We start from the raw sequence: 22866 nt of genomic DNA on the forward strand, positions 1-22866 counted from the left end.
GAGCAAAAAAAAGTGAGACACTATCCCAAAAGCAACTAAAAGAAAAAGGCTTAAGATTTGGCTTAAGTAATAGAGTGCCTGTCTAGCAAAATAGATCCTAAGTTCAAACACCAGTACTACCAAATTAATAATAATAATAATAATAATAATGGCATGAAAAATGCTTGTAACTCATTTGTAAGCTGACATAAACTATAAAACCTCTCTTTCTCCCTTTCTTTCTTTCTTTTCTTTCTTTCTTTCTTTCTTTCTTTCTTTCTTTCTTTCTTTCCTTCTTTCTCTGTCATACACACATTCACACACCTCTATACCTACTTTTACACGTGAGAAAAACGAGAGAATCTATCAAAATATGAAAACTGTTGCCTAGACACTCAATGTGAGTTCCAAGTTACCAAGTATTTTTACAAGTATATATTCTTCTTAATCACAAGTGAGTCAGCATTTTAAAAGTACTGTTATGCATCTTTTGGTGGCACAAACCTCAAACAGTGGTAACTCACAGCCGTGGCAGAGCTCTGATTCAAGTGCAAAATGATGGCTTTGACATTTTATAGGGGCCGCAGTGCAGTGGATCACATACCACCAGCATCATTGTCACCCTGCCACACCTCCTCCCCATCTCCCCACTCCAGCCATCATATTCTGCTCTTCTTCCTCAATTCCCTACTTGTAGGCTGTGCTATGCTGGGTTAACAGTAAATCTCTCTTCATTTTAATCCTTCTCCCTCCATTCTCCAGCCCATCCTTCTCCATACTATCAGGTTAATCACCTGCAAACAGCAATTCCACAATGCCATTTGTCTCCTGTAAACCTTATATTCATTCTCTACTTACTACCATGCAATCTCAAATCTCCTATACACCCTCCTATAAAGTCCTAGGATCTGCTTTTGCAAACAAGATGACTTTAATCCCTTAAATGATGCTCATTGCCATTTCTGCTGGCTTTTCATGTGAGTTCACTAATTCCCTGTTTGCTGCCTCCATGAAGCAATCAATCTGCACACTCACCTTGTGTAACCACCCAACCATGCAGAGGTATACACCTTGGTCCTTGAGTGTTTGTCTGAATACTGACAGCCTCCACAAAGAGCAAAGACAAGTACAATTTTAGAATAAGAGACCTTATATGTATTTCAGAGTTGCTAAGAGAACCACCGCTTATCTTTGGAGCTGTGTATCTGCAGTAAAATTAAGAGGAAAGTGGATGAGTTGTTGAGCACCTAGGTGATGACTCTCTGTTGTGAGATCACAGATGATATCATTTGATCTTTAGCAATTTCTTTTTCTTAATTGAGGATTACACCTGGCTAGTTTTTTTAAAATGAGAATCTCACTATTATTTCCCTACTCTACTCTTTGACATCAATCTTTCCAATCTCTACCTACCAAGGATATGGGATTCCAGGCATAAGTCACTGCACCTGATAACTATTTTCTTTGCTTCTTTCCTCTCTGTGACTAACAATGAATTTTCCTTCACAGCTGTCACTTTTCCTTTGTCTCATGCCATAATATGGACATTTATATACTACTTTCATCTGCTATTTTTGTATATTTTCCCTCTCCACCTTTTAACTTTTTCATAAGTGTCATTATAATATATATCACACTTCTTAATCTTACCACAGATAGTATCATGTTCATTAGTGATTCCTAGCCATAAGCATTTAAACATGACTTCTATTACAAAAGCTTTCTTCTTCCCAGCATCCACTGATAGAATCCATCTCTTTCTTAAAGAGTGTAAAAGTACCTGCATTTTACAACTTTCACTCATCCTTGAAATTCCTCTAGTATGATCACTGCCTTTGTATCCACATTGAAACACCTCCAAGTCCAGCTGACTCAAGACTTTATTTTATCTTACATCTGTTTTCATTGCTTTGCACATTGCATTTTCTCCCTTCTTTGTGATGTTATTTGTCAAATTACCATTCTATGCCCACTTTTTTCTTCTGATTTTGTCTTTTCTAGGAACGGTTTTAATTATTCTTACCCTTTAATTCCTACATCCAAGCTTAATATCCCTTCTAAACCTCAGATCCATTCTTTCATTCTTGTCCTGCTCCTGACCCTGAACTTTCTTGAGATAATTTCACTCTGTTAAATGCTTTATTAAGCAGTGGGATGATACATCTCATCTTTACTTGAGTAATAATGATGCATGAAAATATAGAAAATAGCTCAAAATTGGTAGACATGTCGGTAGTTCTAGCACTCAAACCTGAAATTGGAAGATTCTGCATTTGAAGTCAGTCTAGGCTATATCATGGGGCTCTGTCTTAAAAAGAAATGTACAAAGTAGGTTCAAAGGATAAGAAATTGAGGTCAAGAGAAATAAGTAGCATGCAGGCAAGAGAATGTGTTAAAGAGAGAAAAACTGTGCAGTCTCCTTACCTTGAATGGAGGGCTTGTGTCGCTTGGCCTTGCAGAAAAGTCAAAGGAGATGACGAGGTCCACTCCCCTCTGTGGCCGCAGGATCAGGGGATAGGGCAGGTTGAACGTGAGCCCACTGTCTACCACATGGATCTTTCTGCTTTTGACATCCAGTGGCTCATAGATTTGCTCAAATTCATCAGGATCTTAAGGAAACAAAAGGAAAGTTAAGAAAACAACGAATTAGTGGTTATTTGGCTGTTTAAGATAAGAAAATGTTTATTATAATTAAGAGATAAATCCACAGGTTAGGACCTCTCGCTTTGAAAATAGAGCTATATATAAGACTTAGACAATCTTAAAAAATAGTGGTTTTTTTTTTGTTTGGAATATCAGGGCCAAGTGATTTTCCCATAGTAATGCTAAGAAGATTAAATGGGACCTGTATGGGAGGAGCATAGCTCAGGCTTTGGTATTGACTGAGCCAGGACCTCTTTAAGTGTATTATCTCTCATACAGAATCTTTACTGGTTTAAAACACTTCTTCAGACACTGTCTTGTTCAATTCTTATAGCAGCAGATGTGAGAGAGAATATTTGCACATGGATAGTGAAGTAAATTAGAGGTGAGTTCTGTTGGGCATCAGTAACTTACACCTGTTATTCTAGTTACTCAAGATGCTGAGATCTAAGTATACTAGCTTAATCAGAAGACAAATTCATGTGACTCTTATCTCTAGTTAGCCAGCAAAAACCAGAAGTAGAAGTTTGGCTCAAGTGGTAGAGTACTAGATGACAATGAAAAAGACAAAGAAGCCAAGCAAGGACACAAGTTCAAACCCCAGGACCATGGCACACACACACACACACACACACACACACACACACACACACACACACACAGTGAGTTCTTATGTAGCATAATGCAGGACCGTTCTGTATCTCTGTAGGTTGAGTTCACATTCTGTGAGGTGACAGCCCAGGGAAACAGTCCAGATAACACATTCAGCTGCACTGTCTGTTCCTATTGAGAATTCCAGATACTTAGCAAGTCAAACACATCTCCGCTCTCAAAGCAATTATATCCTGAGCACACAGCCAGCAAGTCGATAAATAAATGCAGTTTCAGTTCACCATGATAAATGTAATGGAGGGAGTTAGAGATGGTAAGGGTCTAGGGAAAAAAAAGTTCTGTTGGATGCTGAGGGGAGCCCTCATTGAGGTGTAAACCTTAAGCTGAAACAAGAAAGGTGATATAAAAGTAGCCAATTCAATTTGGGGAACATGGTGGGGAGGGAATGCTCTAGAAGAAGGAAATCCTGGTACAAAAGCCCTAAGGTAGACTAACACTTGGTAAGGGGTAGCAAGAGCCCAGTACAGAGACATTACAGAAGGAGGATAGATGGAGACAATGACTCTGGAAAAATAGCAAGACTTAGATATTATTAGTGTTATGAAGATGTAAAATTAACAACGTGCCACTCTCCACGCTTGCATAGGGTACTCAAAGCTCTCATCCTTAGACAATGTAACCAAAATTGGATTGGGATTAGCTTGAATGAAATGCCAGGGATCTGGTTCACTAGCATGTTGTCCACACATTTGCTCTCCACTCTGTTAAGGAAGAAGGCTGGCCCAGCTTCAGAGCCTATTACTGCAGAGCTTAGAAAAGGAGCTCACAGAAGACACTTGTTATAATCTCTAAGTCAGTCTTAAAATCCCATTTGGTAAGCATTTTCACAAGAGATACACAAAACTAGCAGGTCAGAGAGATTCATGTTCATGGACTCATCCACGAATATAGTTAGTACTCAGCTCACGGAATTGTGAGCATTTCTTTAGCAAAAACATATTAAAATTTTCTAGTAAATGACTAATATACAATAGTAATCCTGTGTTAGTATTCACCATATGTGTCTAAGTAAAAAATGATACTTCTATTCTGATAGCCAATTTTACCTATATTTTAAAGACAAAAAGATTAAAATAGAATGCTAATTTTAAGATGTCTGTCCAATTAAATTTATAATCTTTACTATTAATAAAACCTGAAATTAAAACACCAATAAAGCAATTACCTCTAAAATTTGTCCAATTCAAATTGAAACAGGTCATTTAAATTCAAATTGGGTATAATTACTTTCCCAAATATAAATATTTCTCTAACACTGATGAAAAGTAAATGTTTGTTATAACTCAATTTAAACATTTATATCTCTGGAATTTTTAATTTTTTATTTATTTTTATTTATTTTTCACTTATTTAGTGTTACTGAGTTTTAATCCCAGGGCCTTGTGTTCTACCACTTGAACTATATCTCCAGATTCTCTGAGATTTTTGCTTTCAAAATTATAAGTAAACTTTTTGAAGGAAAAAAAATATAGTCTTTGCATTATATCAGTTTTTAAACATTTCACTAAGAAGCAGGAAATTATTATTTAACTACTCTCATTCCTAAACTACTTCCCCTATTATACCTTAGAAATATCAGATGCAAAGTTTATCATCCTTGTAACACTTTTATTTATTTATTTATTTTTATTTTTTGGCAGTGCCAGGGCTTGAATTCACAGTCTTACACTTGTTTGGCTTGCTTGCTCACTTGGTGTTCTACCATTTGAATCTAACTCCTTATGCTTATAATGTTATAAAAGACAAACTGAGGTCCAAAGAAGTGAAATGAGTTATGGAAAACTGTGTAGTTTCACATTAATATAGTAAGAGCCAAGTTTCCAAAACTAAACTGTGAATGAATATATATGTCATTGTGAAGACTATCTTCCCATAAGTTAAAATATTCAAAATTTCCAAATTGTGAATGAGTTAGTCAGGTTTTCTGACAGATACTGAAACTAAGCTCTGTTTTATAAATCACATAACATTTTCCTACAGCACTTAAGCAGTGGGTATTTGTGATGGTCATTTTACAAATAAAAATGCACAAATATTTGGATATGTGTTTTTAACTCTGTTCTATATGAATTGCTGTCTTCATCTCCTATTCCAGATAGTGTCTTTCCCAGTAAGTATTATAAACACAGAAGTAAACAGGAAAGAGGTAATGTAAGTAATGAAAAGCCTTTCCAAAATTAGTTCTTCAGGCACTATCTTATAGTCAACTAATGGAGGGGGGGGGATGTATCATCCTATAATTTATCTTGTTTCCAAGAGAAATTAGGCTACATGAAGTAATAGGTACAAAAGAATGCTTTTGTTTTCAGATATACAGAGTTTTAATTTTATAAACAGACTTGCAATACAGGCAAACAAGCTATAAGATTTTTTTCCCCAATACGTCTAAGTTAGATGAAAATGTATAATTATTTCTTGTATGGGGATGTATAAAAATAAAAGACAAATAATGCTTTATAAATGGTAGCTTAGCTGAATAACAAATAGTATTTTTATTTAAAAACTGAATGGAAATGATCAGTTTGAGGTAAATCTCTTAGTGTTCATGTTTTATACAATTATTCTCAAACTTGAAAACAGAGGGACATAAACAAGATTGAATTTAGTGAGTCTTTGTCTGAAAAAGCTAGTTCAGTCTAAAATGAAGCTACTTAAAGCAATGTTGGTAAATAATAAAGCTGGATGAATTTGTCACTGACCTGACTGAAGCTATTATTATTATTATTATTATTATTATTATTATTATTGCCAGTCCTGGGCCTTGGACTCAGGGCCTGAGCACTGTCCCTGGCTTCTTTTTGCTCAAGGCTAGCACTCTGCCACTTGAGCCACAGCGCCACTTCTGGCCCTTCTCTATATATGTGGTGCTGGGGAATTGAACCCAGGGCTTCATGTATACAAGGCAAGCACTCTTGCCACTAGGCCATATTCCCAGCCCCTCAAGCTATTTTTACGGACATCTGTGGCCATCATTTTTTAAAATCAAACATAAAACAAGTAAAAGGCAGCTTTAATCAGATACACACAGACAACCAGAAATAAAGGTTTCTCCAAAGTTCACTAAGTTGAAATATATTCAGACTAGAACATTTCAAGTAACTAAAAGTAATGCTATATTTAGTAATGGTCGATCTACTTCCTCATGTTATTGTATACAAGTGAAGAAAGGGACTGCACAGGTGATATAAACTATTACTCTCTTGGATCCTCAGAGATGGAGCAATACTCACATCAGTTTATACGCTTAGTTTGCAGCCATATCCTAAGACTGCTCTCTCTCTCTCTTTCTCTCTCTCCCTCTCTCTCTCCCCCCTCCCTCCATCCTTCCATCCCTGTCCCCCTCTCTCTTTTGGTGCAGGTACTGGGGCATAAACTCAGGGTCTTGCACTCTTCCTTGGCTTTTCACTCAAGACTGGAATATTACCACTTATGCCATGCCTCCAGTTCTAAGTTTTTCTGGTTAACTAAAGACAAGAACCTTATAAGCATTTCTATACAGGCTGGCTTGGAACTCTGGTCCTCAGATTGCAGTCTTCTAAGTAGCTAGGATTATGGACTGTAAGCACCAGACAGTCCTCTCTTATTTTTTAATCAATATACATGGATCCTTTCCATGAGCCTGAACTTCAAGAAAGGACCATGAACTGATTGGAATCTTTACACAGGCAAAGACTGATTATATGTGTCTTATTCACTAGGAACTGCCAAGGACAAAGCACATGCTAAGTGAGTGTGAATATTGTATAAACACAAGAGTGAAGGAAGAAATGAAAGAAGATAAAAATGCAGAACAATCTGAAAATTGAAAGATGAAGAGATCTGCACGCTAAGATTTCAAATTTGGTTTATTAAAATAAAAGATGAGGCTGGGTATGGTGCTGATTGGGAGGACTGATGATCAATGCCAGCCCAAGGGGGGAGGGGATTTTACAAGAAGGGGGGGAGATTGTAAAAGACCCTATTCCCTCAATAAAAGCCAGGGAATGGTGGCATGTGCCTGTCAAACAAGCATAAATGCAAGACTCAATCTGAAAAAGATACCTGAAACAAAAAGGTCTTGTATGGCTCAAGTGTTGGAGAGAACCTAGCAAATGCAATGTCCTGACTTCAAAACGTCTCCCTCCATATAAAAGATGTCCAACTAAATCTGCATTTAAAATAAGTAACAAACAATTGCTTTGTTTAAGCATTTGCCAATGTCCCAAAGATTAGGAATGCATTATTGGCTTCCATATTATTTTTAAATTTTATTTTATTGTAGAGGTGATGTGCAGAAGGGTTTCAGTTACTAAGTAAGGTTGTTCCTGTTTTCCCTACTCCCCAGCTCCCTTCCCCCCCCATGATGTAAAGTTCATTCCCAACATAGTGTCTTGTGAGTAATGCTTTTCCATTGATTCACCCTTTGTTTTTTGTCTCACTATTTTGTTATTCCCCTTCCCATCCCCAAATCAGATAAACACATGTACAAGACACAGGGTACCAAAATCAATGACAGCAATAACGAGATAAACCAGAGGGGTGGAAAGGAAGAAAGAAATAACTTCATACTGCACATTTTTTAAAACCCTCTTGTTTCCATATCTTGTAGTTCATTTCAATTAGCATCATTTTATTGCATGTTATTTAAAATTAAATTTTAACTGGGAATTCTGTATTTTGCCTGGCAATTTTAGTACTCTCAAGTCCACATAAAATGTTAGAAAACTTCCAGAAAGATGATAAAAATGTGGACTTCAGGACACATGTTGTACAAACCACAGAGAAGTTATGTTGGCAAAGTAAAAGTGTAAAAGATATGGAATCAAGTTTACACAAAAAAATCTTCCATTCTTACATCAGCAAGACAATGAGTAACAAAACCAAAGAGGATGCGTGTAACACAAGGAAAGGATTCAGGAACAAGGCCAAGAGCTATCCATCCCAAACCCAGATCTGCTGAGTAATTTTGGACAATGATGATAGAATCATTCTTTTCTCCTCCTTTCTATAGAGCAAAATAACTGAGTACTTCTTTAGATCTAAATATTCAATAAGTATAAACTGTTTCAGAAGCATCTCAACATTAATTATAAAGCTCTAGTTTCCAGAAGAAACAAATTTCATTAGAATTGAAATGTCACAATGATGTGACAGAAAATAATGTCACCAATTACAGAGTTAAGTGCATTTCCAGTTTACCATTAATACCCCTATCCCCCCCCCGCCCCCCAGCAGAATTTGAACTTAGGGTTCTTCACTTGTTTGGCTTGCTTGCTTGACTAGCCCTCCAGCCAAGATTTTTGCTGGTCAGAGATGGAATTTTATCAACTGTTCTGACTGGGCTGACTTTGAACCATGATTCTTCAGATCTCAGCCTCCTGAAGAGCTAGATTAAATGTTTGAAGCACCAAAAAGTGTATGCATTTCAGATACATAACTGGTCACACTTAGCCTTGAATTGAGTGGCAGAAATGCAATGTACAATACAATGAATTTGGACTCTTCTTCAAACAAGAGGAATCTCTTTTCTTGATTCCCCTTAAAGTTAAAGGATGAAAAGAGATAGACCTACCAGAGCAATAACACAATTGAAAACCATACCCTAATTCTTATAAATATTTCATGACAAAAGGCAATAGGAAGACTTTCTTAAAATATTTCATTTAAACTTTCACATCACCCATAGGTCAGAAATCATTAAGAAATGCCATTTGAATAACAAGGAAAAGATGATGTAACAATAAAGCAGGAAATAAATGTTAAGATTCTCACCAAAAAGATAAATTACATACTATTAGTCACCAAAAGCAGTTTAACTTTTAATCTATCACAGAGAAAAGAAGCTGTTCTTGGGGATTTGACTAAGTAAAGAAAAAAAAAACACACACACACACAAAACCAACTAGATTCTTACTGGACAAGCTTAAAAATTTCTCTACTCCTTCTGGGAACGAGAGAGAGAAATACTGTCCAAGTGGTAGAGAAGGACTGACTCAACTCCATAGGAGGGCAACAGTTTAAGAACACAATTCACCAGATGCCCTCCAGCTACCAAGCAGGGCAGAGCTGGCCCCTGCCACGGAGAACGCCCACGCCCTGGGAAGGAGGAAATGAGGCAGAGGCTGCTAGCTCTGCTGTGGAGGCGGTGGTGGGGAAGATTTGTTTATAGAGTCATTCCTGGAAGCTCAGCCTTGAGCATGCTCCTCTAATCCTAAGAACAACTTTGCAAGTACTTAATACTCCAAATCCCTGAAGTTATTAAGACAGGGTTTCCTATTCTCCTCAAGTGAACTCTGACCCAATTAAAACCAAAAGAATCTAAATTCTCCTTACCACTTTCAGTACCAATCCAGCTGTGCTGTTTCTTGATCACCAGACCAGAAAGTAAAAGCTCCTCACAAATTAAGTGCATAACCATGCCATTGAGCATTCAGGAGCAAAGGTCATCTGTCATTAAAAGGGTATCTCCCAGATAAAGAATGAAGAGGGCCTGAGTTAGGGAGCAGGGATGATGTTTTGCACACTCACCTGCTACAGCTGCATCAAGTTCGTCATCCTCGAAGGATTCCTGCGTGGTGAAGTCTCTCAGCGGAGACAGTGGGTAAGATGTGTTCAGGTTCAAGCCCAGCATGAAGTTGTGCACCTTCCCAGCGCGTCCTTCTCGGGTATTGAATAAAGCCGAATCACTCACCAGGGCCATCAACATACGATGGACCCAACTTGCTTGATTAGCATTTTGATACTCCTTTTCAGCATCTTCATTTTCAGTGCCTAAGGAAAAATGAAAAGAGCATTATACAGCCTCCAAAAAGTATTGAGAGAGAGAGAGAGAGAGAGAGAGAGAGAGAGAGAGAGAGAGAGAGAGAGAGAGAGAGAGAGGGAGAGGGAGAGATATCTTTGGCCAATCAAAAGTCATAATTGAAAATCAAGCTCTTGGTCTTCAACATATGTTTATAATACTCTTGTTTCCTTTTATGTACAAGCAAGGTAAAGATTATATTTCTGACTGTAAGGTTCACCCCTGGGGAGGGCTCCATGTAGATGACCCCCTCCCCCTTTAAGTCTCCGCCCAATACCTGCATTACCTAGGTAACTGGAACACCTGAAGTCAGTTACTTCCCTCTTCTCTGAGGTCATATCTCAGTCCACCTGGCCACAACTCTCTGCCCCTGCCCTAGATAAGGCATGGCTGGTGGATGCTTTACCTCTTCTCCCTGGCCATGCATTGTGTAGGCCACCCGCCAACAATTCAAGCATATTTTTTTTCTCTCCTGCCTGAATACCGTCATCAGCTAGCTATTTCAATAAACCTTACGCTGACAGTGTCAATAGTCAATGTCAATAGTCAATAGTCAATGCTAGACATTCAGGTAAACTTCAATTATCTCTTTTCTCCTCGTCCCTAGTTTTACTTCCTTTTTACCTTTCTTCAGACAAATTCTCTCCCTCTCTCTCTCTCTCCCATTTTATCTCTCTCTCTCACACACACACAAGACATATAAAAGCCAGAGTAGATAATTTTACCCTCTATGTTTCCTAAGTTTTCTTAAGAGTCCTTATCCTGTTAGTAAACATCCAGGATTATGCAAGAAGAAGCTAAAGAACTCAACACACAATTACTGCCCAATAAATACCCTATGAATCGGCCCTATGACCTGTCATCTAATCCTTGATTATAAAGTTTAGTGATTTAAAAACCCTGTAATTTGAACAAATGCTGTAAAGTGTATGAAATACAATCATAGGCCAAACACAATCATTTTAAATGACTTTTTCCTGGAAATGTAGGCACACATCACTAAGCCTGGAAAGTTATACAAGTCAACAGGGGAGTACAAATCCATACAATGGAAAAAAACTACCACTCACATATCACAATGGCTAAAATCCAGAACACTGACAACACCAAAAGTTGACAAGGATGCAGAGTCAAATAAATTCTTGATTATTGGTGGTAAAAATGCAAAATGACACAGCCACACTGGGAGAAGCTCTTGCCTTATTATCTAGCAATTGTAGTTCTTAGTATTTACCCAAGCAATTGAAGGCTAAGGCCTTATAAAAACTTGAACGTGTGTATAGTGATTTGACTCAAAATTTCCTGGAAGCAGCCAAGATAGCTTCCAGAGCTGAAAGGATGAACTATAATGTATTCAGAAAATATCACTGAATGAGTTAGAATGAATGAGTTATTAAGTCATGTGAAGTTCATATAAAAAAGTGAAAGGAAGTAATGTGAAAAGGTTGCACACTGTATAGATCCAACTACAGTCCATTCAAGACACCAAAATGATTAGTGCTACTGGAAGTCAGAGGACAGAAGAAATAGAAGACAGCTGGCTTTTAAAGCAGTAACACCACTATAGGCAATATAGATAGATATAGATATAGATATAGTTATAGATATGCCATAGTAGATAATCCTATCCTCTATGTTTCCTAGTTTTTCTAGCTTTCCTAATTTCTAAGTTTTCCTGGTTTTCACCCAACAGATGTGCATGGTAGGTACCTTTCTTTACAAATTCACTAGATCCCAGAGGGGGCATAATAGAAGCCTCGAATTATGGACTTCCAGTGATAATGACATTCCAATACATATTCAACAAGTTCAATAACTGAAAAAGAAAACAGATAATGCACAACTTTTTTTTTAATCAGTTCTTCTCAGGTATTTGTCTCTCTTACCTTTACGTTCTTGGGATTCATCATCACTATCCGAGCTATCATTACTCACAATATGTTTTGCTGTAATATTCTCTGTGGAAACAAAACAAGTGAAGCTTCTCAGATCAAGGTTCACAAATAATTAATTCTAAAGTAACAATCTGAAGTTAGTCCCTATGTCTCAGAACTATAACACTAGCTACTTGCAAGGCTAAAATTGGAAAGGTTGAGGTTCGAGACTAGCCTGTGAAAACCATCTCTAATGTTGACTGAAAATCATCTGTTGGAATGAATCAGTGTGTGCTCCTTTGAGAATTTACTAAAAGACGATACAGAAAAACTGAAAGAGCAACCACAGAAACTTAATACACAGAGAGCAGGAACGTCTACCAAAATAACTTGTTGTCTTTTTCAAGTAAAGGATACCTAAATTAGGGTACAGTCAGATGATTTTCATAAGCACTGTTTATATAAAAATCTAACTTACTGTATAGTATTTATTTATTCATTTGCTTTGAAGGTCCTGGGGATCAAACCTTAGGGCTTCATAGATGCTCTACCATTTTAGTCATGACTATAGCCCACTTTTGCATTAGTTATATTTAAGGTATATACTTGTGTTTCCTTATGTCATTAACTAATCATTGCGCTTCCCTTATAGTTGAGATAACAGGAACATATCACTATGTCCAGCCACTGACTGAGATGGAGTTTCTTGAACTTTTACTCCTTGGTCTGGCTCAAACCACCAGCCTGGGTAGCATTCCAAACAGTGAGGATTACAAACTTGGGCCACTTTATTCAGCATCTTTCTTGGAGGCTTTAACTCAAAGACATATAGATATGACATTTGATTTCTCCGTAACTGTGGATATTATTTATACCTGTGGATATTATTTATACCTGTATAAACAACATAGGCATATGAGTATGAAAAGGTTAAAAAAAACTCTTCAGGACATAGCTTTTGGTTCTCACTGGCATTGTTTGTTGAATTTTGTACAAAATTCAATAAAATCAAATTCTCAGAAGCCAATACTATTATTCACATCATTTTTTGACCATTGCATAGATGAGAAACGCTATAAAGAAACAATCACTTCCAGATGTCATATGCATTGAATGTGTTTCTTGAGTGTATTTTCCTTTCTGAACCATTTCCTTTTACCATGTTGCTTTTGTTTCTTTTGTAATGTTTGAACTCTGATTTAAGAAGATGGCATACTGAAATATTACCTTTTTTAATCAGAGAGCTTTCATGATATGAACTGCTAAATAGTCTAAACTTTCATATTTTATATATCTTCAGTATATATATACATAAGGTATATAAATGTTATATGTAAAGTATGTATGTATATAAAGTATATACACAAAGTATGTATATTATATATAAAACATATCAATATATCTGTCTTTTTTCCATAGCATAAATTACAGAACTCCTTGAAAGGGTAAATAATTTCATTTAAACTTACTTGATTGCAGTTTAATCTAATGTGTTCCTTCAGAAAAAAAAATCAAAAACAAAAACAAAACCACCTCTGATTACCCTTTTAGAGGTAGGCTGAAGCCAAGCCAAAGATGATCCAGTCACCAGGAATCCTCAAGTCCTCAGCCACCCATTGGGTATCATTTCTGGAAACCCTTACATAATCTGAAGTAACAGACTTCCAGCTGAACGGGTGGACCCTAAAGACACACAGGACATGGAAGTTGCCAGACCACTGGCCTCAAGGGGAACTTCTCAACAAAGAAGTGCCTCAGCATTATCAAGTGTAAGCATCTTCCTTTTGTTTGGCATTCGGCCACTGTCTCGCCCACCTTCTGATGTGTTATTTCAGTCCTATTCCCTTCCTGCCTCAGGAGAACAAAAATAATAAACCAGAGTTATCTGGATTTTTCAACAGAGAAGGAGCTCAGGAAGCAAGTCTGCTATGTGGTTCTTCTGTTCTGATACTTTGAGGTTTTTTTTTTTTCTTTTCTTTTTTTTTTCTTTTTTTTTTTTTTTTTGGCCAGTCCTGGGCCTTGGACTCAGGGCCTGAGCACTGTCCCTGGCTTCCTTTTTGCTCAAGGTTAGCACTCTGCCACTTGAGCCACAGTGCCACTTCTGGCCGTTTTCTGTATATGTGGTGCTGGGGAATCGAACCCAGGGCCTCATGTATACGAGGCAAGCTCTCTCACCACTAGGCCATATCCCCAGCCCCTCTGATACTTTGAGGTTTTTGGTGTGTGTGGTTTTTTTTTTTTTTTAATAGAAAATGGTTATATAATTTAGAGAGGACTGGGTGACTTCTAAAAATTTACAGTTAAGAACAAGGCAGTCATCTGAGACATAATGTTCATTAGGATAAACCAAGAGCAATCCAACTTTAAACATTTAGTCTTGTGGATTAACTAAGCATGTGGTCCTGTATTATTTAAAGTCTCAGCTTTTCTCTACCTGATGATGTTCAGAGGATTTGAGCAACCATAAGCACATAGGTCCCTTCTATTTGTTAGTTTTATGTTTATTTTTAAAATATTTTGGGGCTAGGGATGTAACTCAGTGCTAGAACAATTCCTAGCAAGGACAAGGCTTTGGGTTTGATTCCCAGCACCTCAAAGAAACAAAACAAGCAGACATACCATACCAGAAAATAAAAGTCCTAATGAAATCATAAAATCATCTTTTCATCATCTATTAAGAACTCTACAAAAGTACACCTAAAGAAAATATTGGTAACTATAGAAGTTTAAGCCATAAATAAATGTCAATAAAATGAATCAAACAACTAAAGTCAATTCTTGCCAGAGGAGTAAAAATACTAATCACATTTATAGAATTTAATGAATGGGGGGCTGGGAATATGGCCTAGTGGCAAGAGTGCTTGCCTCATATACATGAAGGCCTGGGTTTGATTCCCCAGCACTACATATATAGAAAATGGCCAAAGTGGCGCTGTGGCTCAGTTGGCAGAGTGCTAGCCTTGAGCAAAGAGAAGCCAGGGACAGTGCTTAGGCCCTGAGTCCAAGGCCCAGGACTGGCAAAAATAAATAAAATAAATAAAAAATTTTAAAAAGAATTTAATGAATGGTTCTTCTGTATATATGCTCGTACAATAATAACAACTGCTATTGCTTGTGATAACCAGAGGCAGTGTATTAAACTTTTTATTAAGCTTTAAATGTTTTGCATTCTTTAAATAAAATGATCACTGAAAAATTGACTACTACTGTTCTGTCAGTCTCTCTCTTCTCAAATCAGCCAATGATGTTTCAAGGACAGAAAAGGCAGAGTCGGGACTTTTGTGATGATCCATGGCACTGTCCTAATTCCTGAAGTCATGGCCACAAACTCAGAGGTACCTTTCCATGGCCACTTCCTATTATTATTCCAAATAGCCAAAAGCTACATTAATGAAATTGGATGGCAAAACTTTTAATACAAGTTAACTTTGGCAAGAGACTTTAGTAAGTCTCATAAGGATATGCTTAGCTTTATTTGCTTTAAATTAAACGTATTCATTCAAAAAAAACCTACCCTATATGTTGCTGTATGCTATTCAGTAATGAAGGATAACCATTGTTTCTTTGCCCATTTTTTGCATTTTGTAAATAATATTTTAATTGATGATGGGATGATGAGTTTTACTTATATTAAGTCATAATTTTCAGTTTATGGAAGGTGATTTAAATGTTTTGTTCTTTTTCATATTAAACAACACCATGGGAGAGGCTAGTAATTCTAGTGAATTAGCATTTAAAGATACATAAACTATGAGACAGACATGAGTTTATCCATAAACTCATACTATGTTCAAATATTGAAAATCTAATTTTTTTTTTTTTTTTTTGGCCAGTCCTGGGCCTTGGACTCAGGGCCTGAGCACTGTCCCTGGCTTCTTCCCGCTCAAGGCTAGCACTCTGCCACTTGAGCCACAGCGCCACTTCTGGCCGTTTTTTTTCTGTATATGTGGTGCTGGGGAATCGAACCTAGGGCCTCGTGTATCCGAGGCAGGCACTCTTGCCACTAGGCTATATCCCCAGCCCCGAAAATCTAATTTTTAAAACATGACCCTTATTATTTATAAAAGAGAAGTGCTGTCTAACAACAATAGTATGTATAATGAAGTAAAGGAATGGATGTGCCTTGTTACAAATTATTCTCTGAACCAATGATCTTGATGGATTCTACAACTCCATTATCAGAATAGTACTTCAGGAATAACACGTAAGCAATGTTTAGGAAATACTTGGGTAGGTTCAAGTAAATTGTTGATCAATTTAGAATAGTTAAAGTTTTCAAGAATATCTAGTGTTCTCTACATATGAGTTGGTATAAAATTTTCAATGATCAGCATTAGTGTAAGCATTTTTACCAACCTAATTCTTCCTCCATTGTGGAACCTTTATTTTGTGAACCAGAAACTCCCAAAACTCTGTTGAACAATATGGAAAAGGCACTACCCCAGACACCTGAAACAAAGCAGAATCAAAGCATATCTTAATATTTAAGTTATATAACACCAAGATTTAAAATAGTCAGAGAAACTAACAGCAGGTTTTTCAATCACTTACCCATTAAAAAATGTAAGGGATTTTCTTCATATTTTTTCACAACTGTGCCCATAAAAAACTTGCTTCCAAATAAGTCAGGAGCCATAAAAGTACCATATTTAGCCATTCCAATCTCATATGGACTAAATTCAACCCAATCTGCAAGCAGTTTTAAAATAATATATTTTAGTAATAGGGAAGTGATATAGAGAAATACAGTTAACAATGCCATGATTAATCTCAATTAATTGTTAATAAAACATTAACAAAAACATATTATGCATATGTCTGTATAAAGGTGGGGGGAGAAAAGCTTGTAGATGAATTGAATGAGATATTCCTTAGTCGGACATGCTAATGCCTGCCTGTAATCTTAGCTATATGAGATATGAGATCACCATTTGAGATTAGCCCAGGCAAAAGGCACAATACTATCTGAAAAATAAAATAACTCGAGCAAAAGCAAAACTTATCTAGCAAGTTTGTAAAGCCCCGAGTTCAAACCCCAGTGCTACCAAAAAGAAAAAAATATCCTCTCTAATTGATACAAAGAAATATCCTTTTCCACTTCTCAACTCAGACATCTTTTATAAAGTCCATCTTGATTATAAAAAATTTAAAACTGGAAACATAATTCATATAAAAACTCATAAAGGAGATAGGAGCAGTCTATGAAAATGGGAAATAAATGTTTTCTAACATATTTCTTTTCCTCATTGACATATGTATATTTGCCGAGTAGCTATTTATTCTAGTTTATAAAACCACAATGGAGGGTTTTCCACTAATGTCTTAGAGAACTAGGTTGCTGGGGACAGTAAAGCCCAATGTCCAAAAGTAGAGGCACTGGAGTCAGTTTAGAGCCAGTCCCATTCTGAAATTCACTAACTGTGCCTATTGACTTAGACATGCTGCTAACCTTCTCTGTGCCAGCTCCCTAATTTTACAATGGGAATAAAATCAGTAGATGGTTTCTAGTATTGTTTGGAGGATCCAGTGAGATAAGAAATGAAAGGAACAGAGGAGAAGACATGATATATTTTAGTGTCAATCAGTACTACCTGCTATTGCTTTTCCTGTCCTCCCTTAACATAACTATGTCTAACAGTGACCTGAATCTGAACATGTCCAGAAAGAATTCCTGGATTCTGACTCCCATTCACCATACCTGAAATTCCTTCAGGCTTCCCTCTCTTGGTTCTATTATTTATACTACTATTTGCACTTTGGGATTCCCTTGATGGTTCCCTTCTTTCATAGCTCACCCAAAATATCAAGTTCCATCATTAGATATTAAAAACTTGTCACTATCCATTTGGCTACCTGACCATACTCTCCCCCCGGAGTCTGCAAAATAGCTCAGTTCCTATCACTTCCTATTCCTTTTTTTTCTTTTTAAAGCAAAAATACAATTCTAAAAAGAGAGATCAAAGCAAACCAATGGCAGGTGAACACCTTCCTAGAGGTTCCTAATAAACTCAAGATAAAAACATGGTTTACAAGGTAACATGACAATATTGTTTCTACTCCCTGAATTCCATTTCTCCTTGCCAGTCTCCTGCTACATTCATATTCTGTCATACTTACTCCACATCCAATTCACAGACCTTCTTCCTATTCCTCCAATAAGTCAAGACCATTTTCACACCATGTCTTTTCTTCACTATTCCTTTCTGCAACTATTCATTTGTTCTTAATCTTTTGTTTCAATTCTTTATTGTCAAAGTGCTGTACAGAGGTGTTACAGTTTCATAGGTAAGGCAGTGAGTACATTTCTTATCCAACTTGTTATCTCCTCCCTCATTTTCCCGTCTCCCACTCCCTGACTTCCCTCCCACTCATGAGTTGTACAGTTGGTTTATACCATATAATTTTGTAGGTATTGCTGTTCCATTGGCTTGTCCGTTTATCCTTTTTCCCTTTCCTAGTTCCAAGACATATATATTCAATATCCAGGGTACCAAAATCAGTTACAGTGACATCAGGGATAAAACCACAGAAAGAAAAAGGGGCATGATTTCACATGGTATGTTGAAAATGACATCAACAATGATAAACAACTTGTTTCCATAACTTGGAGTTCATTTTACTTAGTATCATCTTATAATTAGTACACGTCTAGGATAAACCTAGCAGAAGATAACAATAGCTCAATAGCTATGTCCATATGAACACATAAGATGATACTTATTTAATCTTTAGGTCATAAGTTCAAAGTCTTTGTTGAGGATCCTCTGTAAGATCCCATTACCATACCATACTCCCGGCAAAATTTATGTGGGAATACTTTTCTTTACAAACTTATAATGTGTCAATAATCTCTTATCTAACAACTCCAAATTGAAGGAATTTCTAAGTCTATAAGCTTTCTCATTCATTTAGTGTTAGAACTGAATCTGGACCCATCTAAAAAGAAATCACTGAAGGGGAACTTAGTTATTCATTTATTTTTACTTTCATTCCAGTACTGGAATTCATGTGGCTTTTTTCCCTTATGGCTGGAGCTCTACCACTTAAGTGAACATCTCCAGTTCCAGCCTTCTGATAGTTAATTAGATTTGAGTTTTGCAGATTGTTTTGCCTGTTGCCTCTTAGCCTTGATTCTCATATCTCAGCCTCCTGAGTAGCTAGGATTTCCCATGCCTGGCTTACAGGGTCTTCTAATAGTTTATTTATCCTAGTTGGTGGAAATATCAATACATTGTATTGGAAAAGTATGACCAATTAAAGACATAATTCCATGATACTTTGGTGTATTATGTAACATAGAGTAGGAGCACCCTTTAAACTAAAATCTAAAACATCCTGAAATCCAAAAATGCCTTGTTTCAAAATTTTAGAAATGGAATGTGGATCTCATATGTATTGCTGAATGGTAAGGAGGAATGTTCACTTCAATGGAAGATGTTATGAAATCACAGTTGTGATGAGTTAACAATGTTGTTCATTTCAGGTTCAAGCTCATGCACATATTCCCTGCATCTGAAAGTAGTCTGCTTTATAATGATTTATGTGGAGTTAGGGAGACATGACTAGCAATGAATCAGAAGCTGTTAGGAAAATTCCTGCCTCTATACACATAATTTCCTAGCTCTACATTTTATAGCCCTATTTTGGGAATTAAAAGGAATACAACCTCACCTCTCCTATTTTTCTGTTGATCTCTCTTTTGTCAACTGTAGACGTTTTCAAGCACCAAAATTTCCCCCATTCTCAACCACTGAAATGCTCATCAAGTTTTCAACTATTCCTCGTCCACCGCTGACTTACACATTTCAGTGTCAGCCTCACTCCTGCAACTACCTTCCTGTAGAACATTTACACACACAGCTTCTGTCATCACCTCCCACTCCTGAAGCCTGAATCAAAACTAATCATTCTTTCCCTAGTCCAGCCTCACTGTTTTGGTAAAGTCCACGATCATGGCTGGGGAAAGTTCTTCCTGTTTCACAGAAATCTATCTTTATTCATGAAATCCATCGTAATACCCCCTGATCTTTCACACCCATCTCCTACTTTCTTTCCTTATCATTATCTCCCTGGTCTCAGAATTTCATTACAAAAACAGTGATACCCTCAATTCCAGTTTCTTTCCTTTTGATTTGCCTAAGGGAGTCACCAAAGCACCTAAAAATCACATCCAGATAATTTAACTGTTTAACTCCAAGCATCAAATGTTTCATTTGAGTAAAAACATTTATGTCTGGAAAGAGAACCTCTTCATAACTTAAGAAAAAGTCCCCATATGTATGCATGATTTTTACCACTGTGTGCACAAATCTTAGACTAGGTTTTTGGTAGTAATTCCACAAAACAAATCTTTGTCTTCTGAGCGCTGTTCACACTGCTTCCTCCCAGGGTTACTTTTTCCAAAGTCACCTATCTACTTCCTCTTAACTATTCAGTTTAACCTGAGTCTGAATTCAATCATCTCTAAAGTCTTTCTTAAGACTTTGTCAGGTCTACATACATTAGCAGTAGCAATATTCTAGATATGTAATACTAATGTTTCTATAGTTTATTTTCAACTCTCAAGTGGGACTGTAGTTTTGTTGGGGGAAAATCCTGTATGTTTTACCCCTGTAATTTCTCTCAAAGAATTCTTCATAATGAAAAACAGGATGGCACATGTCCATAATATCAGCACTCAGAGGCTGAGGAAGCTGGGTGAAGAGTTCAAGGCCAAATCAAGAGAGAAGGGGGAGGGACAAGAGGGAAGAAGCAAGAAAGAGAGAGGAAGGGGGGGAGAATACCATGGCATTGAGTCCATCTCCGTAAATGCTCTATAAATGAAATTTATTTGCTAGTACATATTCTTAAATGATATTTAAAAACCTTCCTCAATGTGATAGTATGGAGGAGTCAAAAATACTTAATGTTTTAGACACTAATGTTTATTTCTTGAAAATCTTCCAAAGGAAAAAGCATTTAAAATCATTCCAAGGGAAAAGAAAAACATTCTGTGGTATTTATGCAAGAAAGTTCTTGATAAGACTTCTGTAAGCTGAATTGTTTCTCTTACTTTTAAATATACAACTCAACAAGGCACTTTTGGCTCACTCCTATATCCTAGCTACTTAGGAGGCTGAGATCTGAGGATCATGTTTCAAAGCCAGCCCAAGCAGGAAATTCCATGAGACTCTTATCTCCATCCAATAAATTACTCAACAAAGCCAGAAGTAGTGCCATGGCTTAAGTGGTAGAGTGCCCACCTTGAGCAAAAAATCTCAGGAACAGTGCCAGGCCCAGAGTTCAAGCCCCAGGAACAGCAGATAGATAGATAGATAGATAGATAGATAGATAGATAGATAGATAGATAGATAGATAGATAGATAAAATAAAAATACAACACGGAGATCAAATTTCAACTTCTCTAACTAGCCATTTTTAAACAACAAATGACAGGCATCTCCGTTCCCTATCAGTAATTTAAGTAAAGATATATGTACTCTCACAATATGTCCTTTGAGATAGCTTATTTGGAAATAAGACTTGCATAGCTAATGGAAGACACAACTAACCCCCCTCACAGCAGCAACACACAGAGGCCAATGAAAGGTCTACCACTAACCAACAGTGTCCCAAGAGGACAGACATTGAGACCAGACACAAATCTGAAGTCCAAAGAGGATTAAAAAAAAAAAAAGTTAAATGCCTTTACATGCTCTAAAGGCATTCAGGCCATTAGCTTCCTAAAATAATATTTATTCTTTATTTTACTCAAATTTTATCTTTACTTTCATTGACTAAAATTTCAGAATTAACAGGGCCACTGTGAAAATGACCAATTGTAATAATCATAAAAAGTTGATTATGTTTTTATGTCACATAGAATCTTTTCATAGCTTCATTAATCTCACAGTAAACACATTTTTTAAATAATAGGAAGAATTATAATCAGACAAACTCAATGGACTGCCTAAACTAGGAAGACAAGAGATCCAAATCAGAATCAAGTTATCTTTTGACTCGTATCATGATGCTTCTGGGGAAAAAGATGATGTATTTGGTGATGCATCTAACTAGTTTTCAAGTGCTATTTGTCAGCCAATCTCTTTCTAGACTCCATAAGAGAATAGATACAGTGTGGTGGAGAAAAAGCAACTTCAACATAGCATTTAATTTTCTTATGCAATAGTCTTAAGTCTTTATAGTCTCTATATGAACTGCACTATGGTATGGAATAAATGCATGTTTCTCTTGAATTCCTCATGCCCACTTCCTTCCTACTCTCAAACTCACAACTTAACTTTCATATACAAAATCCTATTCATCTTTAAGATTTTCTCCATTGGCATGTGTGCATGCTTGCATGTATGTGTTTACTGGTCCTGAGACTTAAACTCAAGGCCTAAGTACTGTTCCTGAGGTTTGTCTTTCTTTCTTTCTTTCTTTCTTTCTTTCTTTCTTTCTTTCTTTCTTTCTTTCTTTCTTTCTTTCTTTCTTTCTCTTTCTTTCTTTCTTTCTTTCTTTCCTTCTTTCTTTTTCTTTCTTTCTTTCTTTCTTTCTTTCTTCCTTTCTTTTTTTTTCTTCAAATTTTTATTATCAAACTGATGTACAGAGAGGTTACAGTTTCATACATTAGGCATTGGATACATTTCTTGTACTGTTTGTTACCTTGTCCCTCATACCCCCCTCCCCCTCCCCCTTACCCTTTCCCTCCCTGAGGTGTTCAGTTCACTTACACCAAACAGTTTTGCAAGTATTGCTTTTGTAGTTGTCTTTTTTTACCCTGTGTCTCTCAATTTTGGTATTCCCTTTCAATATCCTAGTTCCAATACCAGTATACGCGGTTTCCAATATACTCAAATAAGATTACAGAGATAGTGTAGGTACAACCACAGGAAGGTGATACAAGAACATCATCAATAATAGAAGCTATAGAAGCTA

At 36.6% G+C, this 22866-nt stretch overlaps 1 protein-coding gene across 1 annotated transcript in view; it reads right to left on the reverse strand.

The window, feature by feature from the left end:
• Pla2g4a (phospholipase A2 group IVA) overlaps positions 1 to 22866 on the reverse strand; it is a 142787-nt gene that overhangs the window by 16933 nt on the left and 102988 nt on the right. The window contains exons 11-15 of the mRNA XM_048356438.1: positions 16498 to 16635; positions 16303 to 16395; positions 11959 to 12030; positions 9802 to 10044; positions 2404 to 2588 (exon numbers count right to left, since the gene is read on the reverse strand). Coding sequence (XP_048212395.1) covers positions 2404 to 2588; positions 9802 to 10044; positions 11959 to 12030; positions 16303 to 16395; positions 16498 to 16635 — 731 coding nt within the window. The remainder of the gene's footprint in view (positions 1 to 2403; positions 2589 to 9801; positions 10045 to 11958; positions 12031 to 16302; positions 16396 to 16497; positions 16636 to 22866) is intronic.

The sequence above is a fragment of the Perognathus longimembris genome, chromosome 11 (genome assembly GCF_023159225.1).
Source record: "Perognathus longimembris pacificus isolate PPM17 chromosome 11, ASM2315922v1, whole genome shotgun sequence".
In the NCBI taxonomy this organism is placed as follows: Eukaryota; Metazoa; Chordata; class Mammalia; order Rodentia; family Heteromyidae; genus Perognathus; species Perognathus longimembris.